Source organism: Phocoena phocoena, chromosome X, assembly GCF_963924675.1.
Source record: "Phocoena phocoena chromosome X, mPhoPho1.1, whole genome shotgun sequence".
NCBI classification, from domain to species: domain Eukaryota; kingdom Metazoa; phylum Chordata; class Mammalia; order Artiodactyla; family Phocoenidae; genus Phocoena; species Phocoena phocoena.
The window spans coordinates 46719712-46735696 of record NC_089240.1 but is presented as its reverse complement, the minus strand read 5'-3'; the positions used below and the strand labels follow the sequence as shown (position 1 = coordinate 46735696).

The 15985-nt window shown below is 37.7% G+C and overlaps 1 protein-coding gene across 1 annotated transcript in view; it reads left to right on the top strand.

The window, feature by feature from the left end:
- FAM120C (family with sequence similarity 120 member C) overlaps positions 1-15985 on the top strand; it is a 134164-nt gene that overhangs the window by 23519 nt on the left and 94660 nt on the right. The window contains exons 2-4 of the mRNA XM_065900771.1: positions 3760-4006; positions 5256-5338; positions 9780-9908. Of these exons, the coding sequence (XP_065756843.1) occupies positions 3760-4006; positions 5256-5338; positions 9780-9908 (459 nt within the window). The remainder of the gene's footprint in view (positions 1-3759; positions 4007-5255; positions 5339-9779; positions 9909-15985) is intronic.

Genomic DNA, 15985 nt, shown 5'->3' with positions numbered 1-15985 from the left:
GTGACCGTGGCTCACGGGCCTAGCTGCTCCGCGGCATGTGGGATCTTCCCGGACCGGGGCACAAACCTGCATACCCTGCATCAGCAGGCGGACTCTCAACCACTGCGCCACCAGGGAAGCCCCATGTATAAGTTTTTGTGTGAACATGTTTTCAGTCCTCTTGGGTGTATACCTATGAGTGGAATTACTGGATCATATAATAACCCTATGTTAACCGCTTGAAGAACTCCTAGACTGTTTTCCAAAGTGGCTGCACAATTTTACATTTCCACCAGCAATGTACGGAGGATTCCAGTTTCTCCATACCCTCGTTATTTTACATTTAAAAAATTATAGCCCATCCTAGTATGTGTTAATTGGTTTTCTCATTGTGGTTTTTTGATTGGCATTTCTCTAATAACTAATGATGTTGAACATCTTTTCACGTACTTATTGGCTAGCTTCACTTTTTAGCTGTGTGACATTGGTCAAGTTCTTCAACCTCTGAGCCTCGTTGTTCCATCATCTGTAAAAAGGAGGTAATAATGCATCATGATGTTATTGCAAGGTTAATGGACATGAGGTGTACTTGGAACAGTGCCTGGTATATAGTAGGTACTCCGTTGATACCTAATATTACTTTGCTACTTGAGCTCTAAGTAAGCCGCAAACCAGGCAGACTTTTCCCAGTGAATTTTGTACATCAGTTGTTGAAGTCAAATACTGAGATGATGGTGCCCTTTGATTTGCCAGGGCTGCTTTCCTTTTTTACAGCCTCTGTAGGCCTTTCTTTGCTATTCTGTCAACTTTAGCTCTGTGTCCTTTCTAGTGCTGGTTAGGACCATGGAAGATACACACGAGAGGCAGAAGGAATCTATGGCCTTAAAACTTACAGATGATGGTATTGTCAAATTACTTCCTTGACTGTGTCAGCTGTCCCAGTGCTGTAACAGTTAAGAGGAGAGAAATAATGAAAGAATTTATGTAAGAGGTGGTAGCCCTATGGAAAGTATTTGGAACGTTGGGAAAGACAGGCAATATGGCAGTCTAGGCAGGGAAACCAAGTGAGCAAAGAAAAGGAAACAGTAATCTTGGAGAAGGGTAGTTAGGAAACTAGCCTGGTAGGAGTAGGGTGTTGGGGAATTGTGAGGGATTATTTATGAGATTCTTATTCTATTGTTTTCCATTACTTACCCCAGAATATGTAGTGAAAGAAGTTTTATATCTGGAATCATGAGATTTTTGTTCTAATCTTGGTTCTGCTGCAGATTCGCTAGATAACCATGTCAAGTCATTTCTAGGGGGCTAGTTGCTTAAGCAGTAAAATGAGTAATTGGGCATATGTATATCAAATCACCTTGTTGTACACTTTAAATGTCTTATAATTCTATATGTCAATTTTATCTCAATAAAGCTAAAACTTTTTTAAAAATGAGTAATTGGGATAGGTCAATGATTCTTAATTGGGAGTGTGCATCAGAACCTACTGGAAGCTATTTTGGAATATAGGCATTTTGATCACACTCACGAAATTGTTTCAGCAGATCTGAGGTGAGACACAGGTTTTTATATTTTGAAAATGCTTTCCACATGGTTGTGATTTATATTCCTAGTGTTATAAGAGCCATTCAATTTGTTAAAGATCACTAGTCCTTGGCTTTCTGGAGTTGAAATCACTTGGATGGTGGCATAATCAGCTTCAGACCAGCTAAAGGTAATGTGTTGTAGCCGAAAGAGCGTGGGCTTTGGTGTCAGTCTGACCTAGGTTCCTGTTTCCCAGCTCTGTAGCCCTAAACATGCCACATCACTTCTCTGAGCCTCAGTTTCCTTATCAGAACAGTGAGGCTTATAATGCCCACGTGGTCAGGCTGTGATGATGAGAGAGAACATATCACACTTAGTACTATGCCTGGTACAAGGTAGATGGATGCCCAATCAGTGACTGGTATGAGAGGTATATGCTGGAAGAAACTGTCACCAGGGGACAGCATAAAACTGTACTCCTACCCTGACCTATCTGGAGTTAATCGTAACTCTAGACATAAATATGTTGCAGTGCAAAGTAAGGATTTTTGCTTCCTTTGCCTGGATATCAAATAAATACAGACCTTACTTTGCTATCTGCTTACCAGTGTCCCTCCCCCTGTTGTGACTTAATGTGTGACATGGCTATCTACTGTGACTAGACTCTCTCTCCATAGCTTAGAAAAAGCTTAATGTGTTGAAACTCCTGTCAGACTCCAGAAAACTACCATTCCTTTAAAACTTAAATGAAAAAAATAGGTCAGTTGAGTTCAACAAAACTATCAAGGTCTGCAAGCTCTAGAGACAAAAATCCAAACTTTGCTCCTTCCAGCTACGTGACCTAGGGATGTAATGTAAAATGGGGATAATAATAATAGTTATGGCCTCATAAGATTGTTTTGAGTATTAAATGAGTTAATGCATGTAAAGTAATTGGAACCTTGCTTAACACATAGTACATGTTCAGTATCTGTTAGTAATTATTCATATTACTATGCACCAGATCTTATGTGGGAGCCAGGAATACAGAGATTATAAATAAAGTTTCTGCAGTCAAGGAACTTACTGTGGCAGAACCAGGATGCAGACCATTTCAGTATGCTTTATGTACAACAATAGACACGTGCACAGGAGGGACACTTAACAGTCTGCCTCTATTACATTAAAAATAGTGCTCTCTAGGAATAAGTTTGGTACAATGGAAAGTGTGCATTCTGGAGCTTGGGTTTGAATCCTGTATATACTTACTCAGTATGCAACTTTAGGGGAAGCCAACCTCTCGCAGCCTTAGTTTTTCCATTTCTAAAATAGGGTGAAGTTTCTGACTTCTAACTTTTGGAAATACCCTCCCTATTTGGGTGCCCTGCGGTCTAAGGTGCTCCTAAGAGAGAAAGCAGGGATTTTTTTTTAAAGAGAGGAACTTAGATTCAGATTCTAGCTATATGTCATTTAACCTTTCTGTGTCTATTTCCACTTGTAAGTTTTTTTTAAAAATTATTATTATTATTTTATATTTATTCATTTATTGGCTGCTTTGGGTCTTCGTTGCTGTGCGTGGGCTTTCTCTAGTTGCGGCGAGCAGGTCTACTCTTCGTTGTGGTGCGTGGGCTTCTAATTGCGGTGGCTTCTCGTTGTGGAGCACAGGCTTTAGGCATGCAGGCTTCAGTAGTTGTGGCACGCGGGTTCTAGAGTGCAGGCTCAGTTGCTCTGCGGCATGTGGGATCTTCCCGGACCAGGCCTCGAACCCGGGTCCCCTGCATTGGCAGGCGGATTCTTAACCACTGCACCACCAGGGAAGTCCCTCCACTTGCAAGTTTTTTCATCCATATCTACCTTGTCCATGGTTGTTCTGATGATGAGGTAATGTATGTAAAGCACATATGGTGCTGAGCAATATATAATAGCTTTATTATCTTTCTAACAAAGTTCTCCTGTTATTGTTTAAAGTAAAAACTTAAATAATATAAACCATGTTAATTTCAGTATTCTTTTAAAGAACCTCAGGCCATAGTTTCATGCAAGGAGTCAAAAAAGACTGGACATTTGAATGAACGCATGGATAATGCTGCCTGTGTTTACAGGAATAATCAAGTTCTAGGGTAGGAGAGGCTTTTTTTTTTAAAGGCTATTTTGTTCAGCCTCATATAATCTTAAATTTCAACAAACTATAAAATTCAGTTACTAACCTTCCTGATTTCTAACCAAATACAGGTCAGCTTCTGTTGCATGATGTGTTCTTCTCTTCTTCCCTCCTAGGTCTTTCAGAGCCTTGAAGACCACCATTTGGAAGTGGTGGCTTTTTTCAGGGAAAATGGCTTCCATGGCCTTCTTGCCCATGACTCCGAGTATGCTCTCTACAATATTCCCTCTTACTATAGTTCCCATGCTCTGAAGCTGAGCTGGAATGGGAAGAACCTTACTACCAACCAGTTCCTGATGCAGGAGGTGGCCAAGCAGCTGGGCCTGAAGCGGATGAATTTCCCCATATTTGCTGCATTGCTAGGTAGGTGGTCCAAAGAACAGACTCCAGTGATTGTTAAAGTTTCCTCTTGCAGTGTTAAGAGATGAAGATTAGAGTGATTTAGGTTATCATTGTTGGATTTATCTTCTGAAAGTCTGCATGCCAAACACTGTGCTTTTGGGCTTCTTAAACTCAGCATGTTTGTCTTATAAATTAATACAGGATATTCCAGAACATTATTTTGGTTCCTATAAAACTTTTTCTTTTGTTACATTCTATAAGTATTTTATGCAGAGTACCATCTTAGGCCAAAATATCTTACTAGCCCTAGACAACTTTGGTTTCCTACTCAGAGCATTAGCATTTCTTACCCACTGTCTAAATTTAGGTCAAGAACACAAATCATTCTGTATCTTTTTCTTTTTTTTTCTGTTGTGCTAACGTTTTATTATGAAAATTCCCAAAAGTACAGCAAAATTGCAAGAATTTTGCTATGAAAATCCTATATCTACCACCTCTATTCTGCCATTAACATTTTACTTTACTTGCTTTATCATATATCTGTCCATTCTATCCATCATCAATCTTTCTTTTAAAGGAGTATTTCAAAGTAAATTGCAGAGTGTTGATTATGTTTCGAGTTGGTTTTCCAAGTACTGACAGCATGAAGGTTAATATCTTGTCTCAGGTGTGACCTCTGTTTATAATCCCAAAGGATTTGAGCTTGGATAATCTAGTGGGGTCAGCACAAGTTTTGGAATTAGGCCTTGGACAAATCACTGAAGTTACACCTTCCTGGTTTCAGTTTCCTCATCTGTGAAATGGAATAATAATACTTCACAGTGCTATTGATAAGGTTAAATGAAATAAGATATATAAAATACCCAGCACTTAGTAGGCAGTGAGTAATTGGTGGCTGTTATTATAAAAGGCAGCATGACTGGGTGATAGAAAATAGCATGGACTTTGGAGTCAAACATTCCTAGCTTCTTATCCTGGTGTGGGCACTTATTAGATGTGGCCCCTTGGGCAAAGTCACCAGACTTGCTCAAACCTCAGTTTCCTTATCTATAAACTGGAGGTAATAATATTTACACAGTTATTATAAAGATGATATACATAATGCATGTGAAACATAGTAGGTAATCAAACATAGTTACTGTAGTTGTTACATTAAGAATATAGACCTATGTGAATTATTTGATTGTTTTCTCTCCCAGAAGTCCTTTCATGGCCTGGAAGTTCTAAGAAAACATTTGTACAGTCAATAAATGACAAATATACTTTATAGGTAACCACATTCTCCCAGATGAGGACCTGGCCGCTTTTCACTGGAGCCTCTTGGGACCAGAACATCCCCTTGCATCACTTAAGGTAACGTGACCCATTTCCTGCCTGTACATCAGGTTTTGATTGGAGTTTTGGTAGAATAAATATCTTTCATTAGGCTTAAAATATTTCAGACACTTATAGACAAAAACTTTATAATTATGATCAATACCCTTAAAAAGGAAAAACTCAGTTTTCTACCTAATGTGTAGGGAAAAATCCACTTATTCCCTCCTGTGTCTTTCTTTCCTGTGTTTCTCCTTTACTCCCATACTACTACCGCACTCACACAGAACACTTCACTTCTGACACTTCTGGTCACTAAACATGTGGGGGTTTTTCCCTGCACAAAACAGTTTTCTGTGACACCAGCTGGGTGTCCTACAATTTAGCTCAGTTCTAACACCAACTACCTGAAGATAGTGTCAGATCACACAAGTTAAGGACTCAGTTCCACAAGACTTCCCCCCCACTTCAGACACCATTCACAAGCCCAGGTTATCACCTGTGCTTCTGACCAACCAACTAACTATAGATTAGAGGTTCCAGTGACCCCCTTCTCAGGTTCAATTAATTTGTTAAAGCACCTCATAGAACTCAGGGAAATACTTACTTACATATATCACTTTATTAAAGGATATGATGAAGGATGAAGATGAACAACTAGATGAAGAGATACATAGGGTGAGGTGTGGGAGGATCCCAAGCACAGGAGCCTATGTCCCCATGGAGTTGGGGTACATCACTCTCCCGGTACATGGATGTGTTCACCAACCTGGAAGCTCTCCAAAACGTGTACTTTTGGGATTTTATGGAGGCTTCATCATGTAGGCATGATTGATCATTAACTCCATTTTTAGCCCTTCTCCCTTCTCTAGACAATGGGGGTGGGGCTGAAAATTCCAAGCTTCTAATCATGGCTTGGTCTTACCAGTGACCAGCCCTCATCCAGGAGCCCACCCAGAGTCACCTCATTAGAGGAAGAGATGCTCCTAGTGCTCTTACCACTTAGGAAATTACAAGGGTTTTGGGTGCTCTATGCCAGGAACTGGGGTCAGAGAACAATGTATATTTTCTATTATCTCACACACTTATTATCTTAAGGATTCATATGGACCTGTGAAGAAAAATACTAATACCCCAATAAATGAAGTAATGAGCAAAGGACAGAAGCAGACAATTCACAAAAGAGGAACTAGAGTGGCCAATAATATGAGTGGGTGTTAAACCTCACTGGTGATCAGAGATGCAAATTAAATGAGCAGTGTGATCTTTTTTTTTAACCTAAGGGTTTAGCAAATATTGAAAAATTAGTCTACCCGCTCCTACTGAGGCTGTGTTGAGACTGGTGCTCTCATACATTTCTGGAGGTAGTGTAAGTTTTTGGTGGTATTATATTTCCCTAGTTCTTTCAGTCTCCTAGACTATTTCACACCTTTTCCTCTCTCCTTAAGCCTCTAATGCTCCCTCCTCCCTGCTCACTCTCAGCTCATGACTTGGCTTCCTGTTTCACTGAGAAAATTGAAGCAATGGGAAGAGAACTTACACGAGTTCCCACCCTTTCATCTTCTCACCTGCATGCTTTGCCCGCCTCAGATGACCTGTCCATGTTCCTGTCTAAGGTCAACCCCTCTGCTCTTATGCTGGATCTATCCCCCATTGCTAACTTCTTTTTTTAAATATAAATTTATTTATTTATTTTTGGGTCTTTGTTACTGTGCACGGGCTTTCTCTAGTTGCGGCAAGCGGAGGCTACTCTTCGTTGTGGTGCGCAGGCTTCTCATTGCGGTGGCTTCTCTTGTTGCGGAGCATGGGCTCTAGGCACGTGGGCTTCAGTAGCTGTGGCACATGGGCTCAGTAGTTGTGGCTCGTGGACTGTAGAGCACAGGCTCAGTAGTTGTGGCGCACAGGCTTAGTTGCTCTGTGGCATGTGGGATCTTCCCGGACCAGGGCTTGAACCCGTGTCCCCTGCATTGACAGGTGGATTCTTAACCACTGCACCACCAGGGAAGTCCCCCCCATTGATAACTTAAGGGCATCACTTCAGCAGTTCTCCCCTCTTTCTCCCACATCATCAGTTTCCCTCTCTTATTGGCTCTTTCCCATCAGATGCATGCATAAGCATGCAGCCATCTTAAAAAATAAAACAAAACCTGCTCTTGACTTCACTCCCTCCACCCAAGCTACTGCTCCATATATCTTCTTCCCTTATAGAAGACTCTTCTAGAGAGTTGTCTAGGCTTGAGCTGTTTACTATCCCCTTTCCATGTTCTGTCTTAAATTTGCTTTGCTGAAATTGCTCTCAACAAAGTCACCATGACCGTGATGTTAATAAATCCAATGGCCAGGTCTCAGTTTTCATCTTACTTTACCATTCAGCAGCATATGACCCAGTTGCTCACTCTCTCTTTCTTAGAACATGTTCTTCACTTGGCTTTAAGGACACCACTCTCTTGTAGTTTCCTACCTACTTCACTGACTGCTGCTTCTGTCCCCTTTGCTGCTTCCTTGTCTTGTCTATTCCTTAACTTTGGAGTGTCCCAGAGTTCTATCCTCAGTCCCTTCTCTTTTCTATCCACACGTGCTGCCTTGGTGATTGATCTCATCTAGTCTCGTGACTTTAAATACCATCTGTCCATTGATGAGTCCTAAATGTATGTCTCCAGCTTTGACCTCCCCTTTGAACTCCAGCTTCTAATATCTAATGGCCTACTAAATATCTCAAAGAAACATGTCTGAATGGAAACTCCTGATCTTTCCTCTAAACCTCTTCCTTCCACAGCCTTCACTAATTTTCATTAATGGCAACCTTATCCTTCCAGTTGCTCAGCGTAAAAGCCTTGGAGTCATCCTTGACTTCTCTCTTTCTCATGCTCCATATCTCCTCTTGTCAGCAAATACCATCAGCTCTTCCTTCAGAATATATCCACTTCTCACCATTTTCACAGCTACTACCTTGGTCAAGCCACCATTCTTGCCTGGATTATTATAACACTTTACTAACTGTTGCTCTTCTCTTGCACTCTTTCTTGCTCCGCCCCCTGGCCCCAAATCTATTCCTAATACAACAGCCAGAGTCATTTTAAAACCTGACTCTGATCATGTCACTTCTCTTTTCAAAATTCTCCAATGGCTCTTTATGTCACTCACCTAATCTTTACCATGGCCTACAAAGCCCTGTACTGTCTGGCCCTCTGATACAGCTCTGATCTCATCTTCCCTTTTCTTTTGCTCATAGAACCTTTGCACTCACCATTCCCTCTGCTTGGAATGCATTTTCCTCCCACATAGATATTTCCTCACTCCTATAGGTTCTCTCAAATGTTCTTTTCTCAGAGTGACCTTTCCTGACCCTGTTTAAAATTACATGCCCTGCCCCACACACAGTTGCATTCCCTACCCCCTTCTCTGCTGAGATTTTCTCCATAGCACTTATCTACATCTAGCACACTATACGTTTTACTTATTCTGTTTGTTTGACTCCCCTTACCCCATCCCAACAAACCTACACTAGAATTTAAGTTCCCTTGAGGGCAGGGAGTTTTGTCTATCTTGTTCACTGCTGTATCCCTGATGCCTAGGACAGTGCCTGGCACACAGTAGGCAGTAAATATTTGTTGAAGGAAGGAATGATTATTTGGCTAAATAATTTATATAAAAAGCCTTTAAGAAGTTTATAGCCTTTTACTCAGTAATTACCATTCTAGGAAGCTTGTAATTAAATAATTGGAAGGTGGATAACAAATCATACCTACATTTCATCACAGCATTTTAAAAACCCTTATTTAAAAAAATTTCAAGCATCACAAAAGTAGAAAAAATAATATAATAATATAGTCAACCATCACTATAACATCTTCCAGATCCAACAGTTATTAAGATGTGGCCACACTTGCTGGGTTATTTTGTTGTTGTTGCTGTTACTAATGTATTTTAAAACAAATGCCAGACCTTAAGTCATTTCACTCTCACGTTCTTTGATATGCATCTCTAAAACATATAGATATTTTCTTACATAAGCACAATGCCATTATTACTCCTAACAAAATTAATGATAATTTCTTGGTATCATCTTAATATCTAGTCCATTTTTAGATTTTCCTGATTGTCTCACAAAGGCCTTTTTGTGGTTAGTTCAAATCAGAATCCAAACATGGTCCACACATTACAACATTACCTTTAATAGCAAAAATTTGGAGGCAGCCAAAATGTATCATGAAAGAAAACTGATTAATTATGGCAGTGTCATAAAGCAGTGGTTATCTTTGTAGTGTGATAATTGCTGCTATGGTTTTGTCTTTCTTTATACTTTTCAATCTTGGTTCCAAGTGTTCTGTACTGAAAATTAGGGGGAAGACTAAAAAGATTTTAACTGTCTCTCAGTGAATTAACTGAATTTGAATTCTGTATCTCACCCCTATCTCACCCTTTTTCTTAGTGACCCATCTTTGATATCAGTGTGCCTGGCTTATCTTCCTTCTTCTAGGTCAGAGCTCATCAGCTGGTTCTTCCTCCCTGTGATGTGGTAATCAAGGCTGTTTCTGAGTATGTTAGTTCCATCAAAGACCCCTCAAACCTGGATGTGGTTGGGAAGGATGTTTTCAAACAGTCTCAGGTGAGCTAGCCTCTCCCTTCCTAAAAATGGCCAGTTTTCTTACCTTCACAAATACCACCAGCAGATCTGATCTTTTTTGTGTTGCCTACCTCCTCTCCTCCTAGCTGCTTATCTTCTCTCTGCTTATAGACTGAAGCCTCAAAGTTTCTTTAGAAAACATCACTAGGCCTGGATTTAAAGGATTCTTTACCTTTTTTCCACTGATTATTAAAGTTATATAAGCTCATCCTAGAAGATTTAGAAAATGTCACTTATGATCTCATTAACCAGAAACAACTTGCTATAGTTATCACTCTGGCATATATCCTTCCCTTTTTTCTTTTTCTGTTTCAGTGTATATTTTAATGTAAAGGAGGTCTTGCTTATTGAAGGATAATGGATACTGAAAAAGACTACTTAAGTAGGTCCACTTAAAACAAGAATCAATGTTTCATTGTTAATAGTGAAAAAGGGGCTCAACTGGGATTTTGTCTTGTGAAATGAAACGAAAAGTTAGGAAAATAAGTTAGTTTTATTTTTTAAAATTTCATCTATATTTACACTCTGGGTTTTTCAGTTTTATTTTTTAAATTAACATACAATAAAACTCACTTTTGCATCTGTGTGTAGGTAGTTACACAAATTTTTAACACATGTATTGATTTATGTAGCCAACATCACAATCAGGATCAGAACAGTTGAACCACCCCAAAATTTCTCATACTTTCCCTTTGCAATCACATCCAAACTTATCCCTAATCCATGGAAACTACCAGTCTATTCTCTGTCATAGTTATATCTTAGAGAATAGCATGTAAACGAAATCATAGAGTATGTAATCTTTTGAGAATGGCATTTTGCATTCAACATAACGCCTTTGAGATTGTTCTAAATTTTTGCATGTTGCGTGTATGGATAATTCATTCCTTTCTTTGCCATTGTGTGGCTATACCACAGTTTGTTTATGCATTCACCCTTAGAGGATATTGAGTTGTTTCCAATTTTTGGTGGTTTGAATAGAGCTTCTATAAACATTTCTGTACAGGTTTTTGTATGAACATAAGTTTTCATTTCCCTACTGTAAATACCTAGCAACGGGATTTCTGGGTCGTATGGTAAGTATATGTTTAACTGTAACTTTATAAGACTCTGCCAAACCGTTTTCCAGAGTGGCTATTCCATTCCTTACCAGCACTTGTTATTGTTGGTATTGTTATTGTTACTATTAGTCATTCTAACAGCTATGTAGTGGTAGTTCATCATAATTTTAATTTGCATTTCTCAAATGACTAATGACGAACATTTTTTTTCTTGTGCTTATTTACCATCCATATATCCTTTTTGGTGAATGGTCTGTTCATGAACAGTCTTTTGCCCATTTTTTAACTGGGTTGTTTGATTACTTACTGTTGAGTTTCGAGAGTTCTTTATATATTCTGCATACTAGACCTTTGTCAGATATCTGGTTTGCAAATATTTTCCCCCAGTCTGTAGTTTGTCTTTACATTCTTTTAACAGTGTCTTTTGCAAAGCAAAAGTTTTCAATTTTTATTAATTTATAACTTTTATGGATCATGCTTTTGGTGTCATGTCTAAGAACTCTTTGCCTAACTGCAGGCACAATAATATTGTCCTGTTTTCTTCTAAGAATTATATAGTTTTACATTTAGAACAAATCATCCATTTTGAGTTCATATTTTTAGAAGTGTGAGGTGTTTTGTTTTTGCATATGGATGTTCAATTGTTTCAACAAAGTTTGGTGAAAAGACTCTTCTTTCTCCATTGAATTGCCTTTGTCAAAAATCAGTTGTCTGTATTTGTGTGGATGTATTTCTGGACTGTATTCTGTTCAGTTGTCCTATGTATCTATCTCTTTTGAAATAGCACACTGTTTTGAATCCTGTAGCTCTATGGTAAGACTTAAGATTGGGTAGTGATTCCTCTAATTTTATCCTTCTTTTTCAAAATTATTTTGTCTATTTAAGTTCATTTTTCTTTCCATATACATTTTAGAATAATATTGTCTATATCTACAAAAAATCCTGGTGGGTTTTAATTGGAATTCCTTTAAATATATACATGAATTTGGTGAGTCTTCAAATCCATGAATACGATATGCCTCTGCATTTATTTAAGTTGTCTTTGATTTAGTTCATCAGTGCTTTATAGTTTTCAGCTTATGTCTTATACATTGTTTTATATTTATACTTAAGTATTTCATATTGCAGGCACCTATTATAAAGGATATTGTTTTGTTTATTTCAGTTTCTAATTGTTCGTTGCTAGTATATAGAAATATGATTGATTTTTGTTTGTTGACCTTGTATGCTGAAACCTTTCTAAACTCACTAGGAGCTTTTTGGTAGGTTTCTTGGTATTTTCTGTATAGGTGATCATGTTGTCAGTGAATAGGGACAATTTTAGTACTTTTTTTTCCAGTCTGTATGCCCTTTTTTTTCCTTGACTTACTGCACTATCTAGGATTTCTAAACAGTGTTGAATAGGACTACTGAGAGAGGATATCCTTGTCTTGTTCCTGATACTTGGGGAAAGCATTCAGTCGGCATTAGGTATAATGATAGGTTTTGTAGATGCATGTTATTAGGTTGAGGAAGATCTCTTCTATTCCTAGTTTACTGAAAGTTCTTATCATTAATGGATGCTGTATTTTGTCAAATGTATTTTTGTATGTCTGTTGATAGGATCATGTGCTTTTTCTTCTTTAGTCCATTGATTTTTGAATATTGAGCCATCCTTGCATTCCCAAGATATGGCAAAAATGTATTATTCTTTTTTTACATTGTTGGATATAAATTACTAGTATTTCATTGAGTATTTTTATATGTATTTTCATGAGGAATATTGGACTGTAGTTTTTATGTGTGTGTGTTTTCTTTGTTTGATTTTGATATCAGGGTAATGCAGGACTCATAAAATGTATTGGCAAGTATTCCTTCTTCTTCCATTTTTTGGAAGAGATTGTGTAGAATTGGTGTTTTTCTTCTTTAATTGTTTGGTAGAATTTTCCAGTGATGTATCAGGCATGGATTTCTTTGAATTTATCTTGTTTAGGGTTTGCTGAGCATCTTTAATTTCTAAGTATATCGTTCACTAAATTTGAGAAGTTTTCAGCTATTATTCTTCAAACAGATTTTCTGTTCCACATTCTCCTTTCCTCCTGTGACTACAATGGCACCAGTGTTTGACCTTTTGTTATTACCCCATAGATACTTGAGACTCTGTTTTTTAAAAAATTATTTTCCTCTCTGTTTTTCACACTGGATAATTTCTATGGATTCATCATTAACTTTGTTGATTCTTTCCTTGGCCATCTCTTTTCTTTTTCTTTAAATTTTTTTTTATTGGAGTATAGTTGCTTTACAATGTTGTGTTAGTTTCAGGTGTACAGCAAACTGAATCAGTTATACATATACATATATCCACACTTTTTTAGATTCTTTTCCCATATAAACCATTACAGAGTATTGAGTAGAGTTCCCTGTGCTATACAGTAGGTCCTTATTAGTTATCTATTTTATATATAGTAGTGTGTATATGTCAGTCCCAATCTCCTAATTTATCCCTCCCTGCCTTTCACCTTTGGTAACAATAAGTTTTTCTACAGCTGTGACTTGCTTTCTGCTTTTTAAATAAGTTCATTTGTACCATTTTTTTAGATTCCACATGTAAACAATATAATATGATATTTGTCTTTCTCTGTCTTACTTCACTTAGTATGATAATCTCTAGGTCCATCCATGTTGCTGCAAATGGCATTATTTCATTCTTTTTTATGGCTGAGTAATACTCCATTGAATATATGTACCACATCTTCTTTATCCATTCCTCTGTCGATGGACATTTAGGTTGCTTTCATGTCTTAGCTATTGTAAATAGTGCTGCAGTGAACATTGGGGTGCATGTATCTTTTTGAATTATGGTTTTCTCTGGATATATGCCCAGGAGTGGGATTACTGGATCATATGGTAGTTCTATTTTTAGTTTTTTAAGGAACCTCCATACTGTTCTCCATAATGGTTGTACCAATTTACATCCCCACCAACAGTGTAGGAGGGTTCCTTTTCCTCCACACCCTCTCCAGCATTTATTATTTGTAGATTTTTTGATGATGGCCATTCTGACCAGTGTGAGGTGATACCTCATTGTAATTTTGATTTGCATTTCTCTGATAATTAGTGATGTTGAGCATTTTTTAACGTGCTTTTTGGCCATCTGTATGTCTTCTTTGGAGAAATGTCTATTTAGATCTTCCACCCATTTTTTTGACTGGGTTGTTTGTTTTCTGATATTGAGCTGCATGTGCTGCTTGTATTGGGTTGGCAAAAAGTTTGCTCGGGTTTTTCTGTAACATCTTACGGAAAAACCTGAGTGAACTTTTTGCCAACACAGTATACTTTGGAGATTAATCCCTTGTTGGTCGCTTCTTTTGCAAATATTTTCTCCCATTCTGTGGGTTGTTTTTTGTTTTGTTTATGGTTTCCTTTGCTGTGCAAAAGCTTTTGTTTCATTAGGTCCCATTTTGGTTTTTATTTTCATTACTTCAGGAGGTGGATCAAAAAAGATGGCTGCAATTTATGTCAGAGAGTGTTCTGCCTGTGTTTTCCTCTAAGAGTTTTTTAGTATCCTGTCTTACATTTAGGTCTTTAATCCATTTTGAGTTTATTTTTGTGTATGGTGTTAGGGAATGTTCTAATTTCATTCTTTTACATGCAGCTGTCCAGTTTTCCCAGCACCACTTATTGAAGTTGGTCATCTCTTTTCTGCTGTAGAACCCATCCAATGAGTTTTTTCTTTTTAATTCTGACTATTGTATTTTTTTTCAGGTTATTTATTTTTTTAAAAAAATTACTTATTTATTTTATTTTTGGCTGTGTTGGGTCTTAGTTGTGGTGTGCGGGCTTCTCTCTAGTTGTGGTGTGTGGGCTCAATAGTTGCAGCGTGTGGGCTTAGCTGCCCCACAGCATGTGTGGGGTCTTAGTTCCCCAGCCAGGGATTGAACCCATGTCCCCTTAACCACTGGACCACCACGGAAGTCCCTGAGTTTGTTTCTTTTTGTTTTGTGTTTTAATTTTTATTTTATAGTGGAGTATAGTTTTTTTATTTTTATTTTTTTAACGCTTTGTTTTATATTGGAGTATAGGTGATTAACAATGTTGCATTAGTTTCAGGTGTACAGTAAAGTGATTCAGTTATACATATACATGTAGCTATTCTTTTTCAAATTCTTTTCCCATTTAGGTTGTTACATAACATTGAGCAGAGTTCCCTGTGTTATACAGTACGAGTATTGTATTTTAAATTCTCAAGTTTCCGTTTGGTTCTTCTTTTTTTTTTTTAATATCTTTATTGGAGTATAATTGCTTTACAATGGTGTGTTAGTTTCTGCTTTATAACAAAGTGAATCAGTTATACATATACATATGTTCCCATATCTCTTCCCTCTTGCATCTCCCTCCCTCCCACCCTCCCTATCCCACCCCTCTAGGTGGTCACAAAGCACCGAGCTGTTCTCCCTGTGCTATGTGGCTGTTTCCCACTAGCTATCTATTTTACATTTGGTAGTGTATATATGTCCATGCCACTCTCTCACTTTGTCACAGCTTACCCTTCCCCCTCCCCATATCCTCAAGTCCATTCTCTAGTAGGTCTGTGTCTTTATTTCCGTCTTACCCCTAGGTTCTTCATGACATTTTTTGTTTTTTAGATTCCATATATATGTGTTAGCATACAGTATTTGTTTTTCTCTTTCTGACTTACTTCACTCTGTATGACAGACTCTAGGTCCATCCACCTCACTACAAATAACTCAATTTCGTTTCTTTTCATTTGGCTCTTCTTTATGTATTATCTTTCTTTGCTGAGATTTTCTTTTTTTTTAGTTTTAAATTATTTATTCTTATTTTAAACCTACTCAAAGAATGTTTTTCTCTGGGTAAAAGAGAAGCAGTGAGGATAAACACAAGCAAAATTTTGTTCTTAGCAATTACAGAATTTAAACAGTGGAATGACAGTCTTTTTCAGGGTCCTGACATTTAGGTCGAATTGATTTTGATTTTATGTCTGCTAAATATCACCTA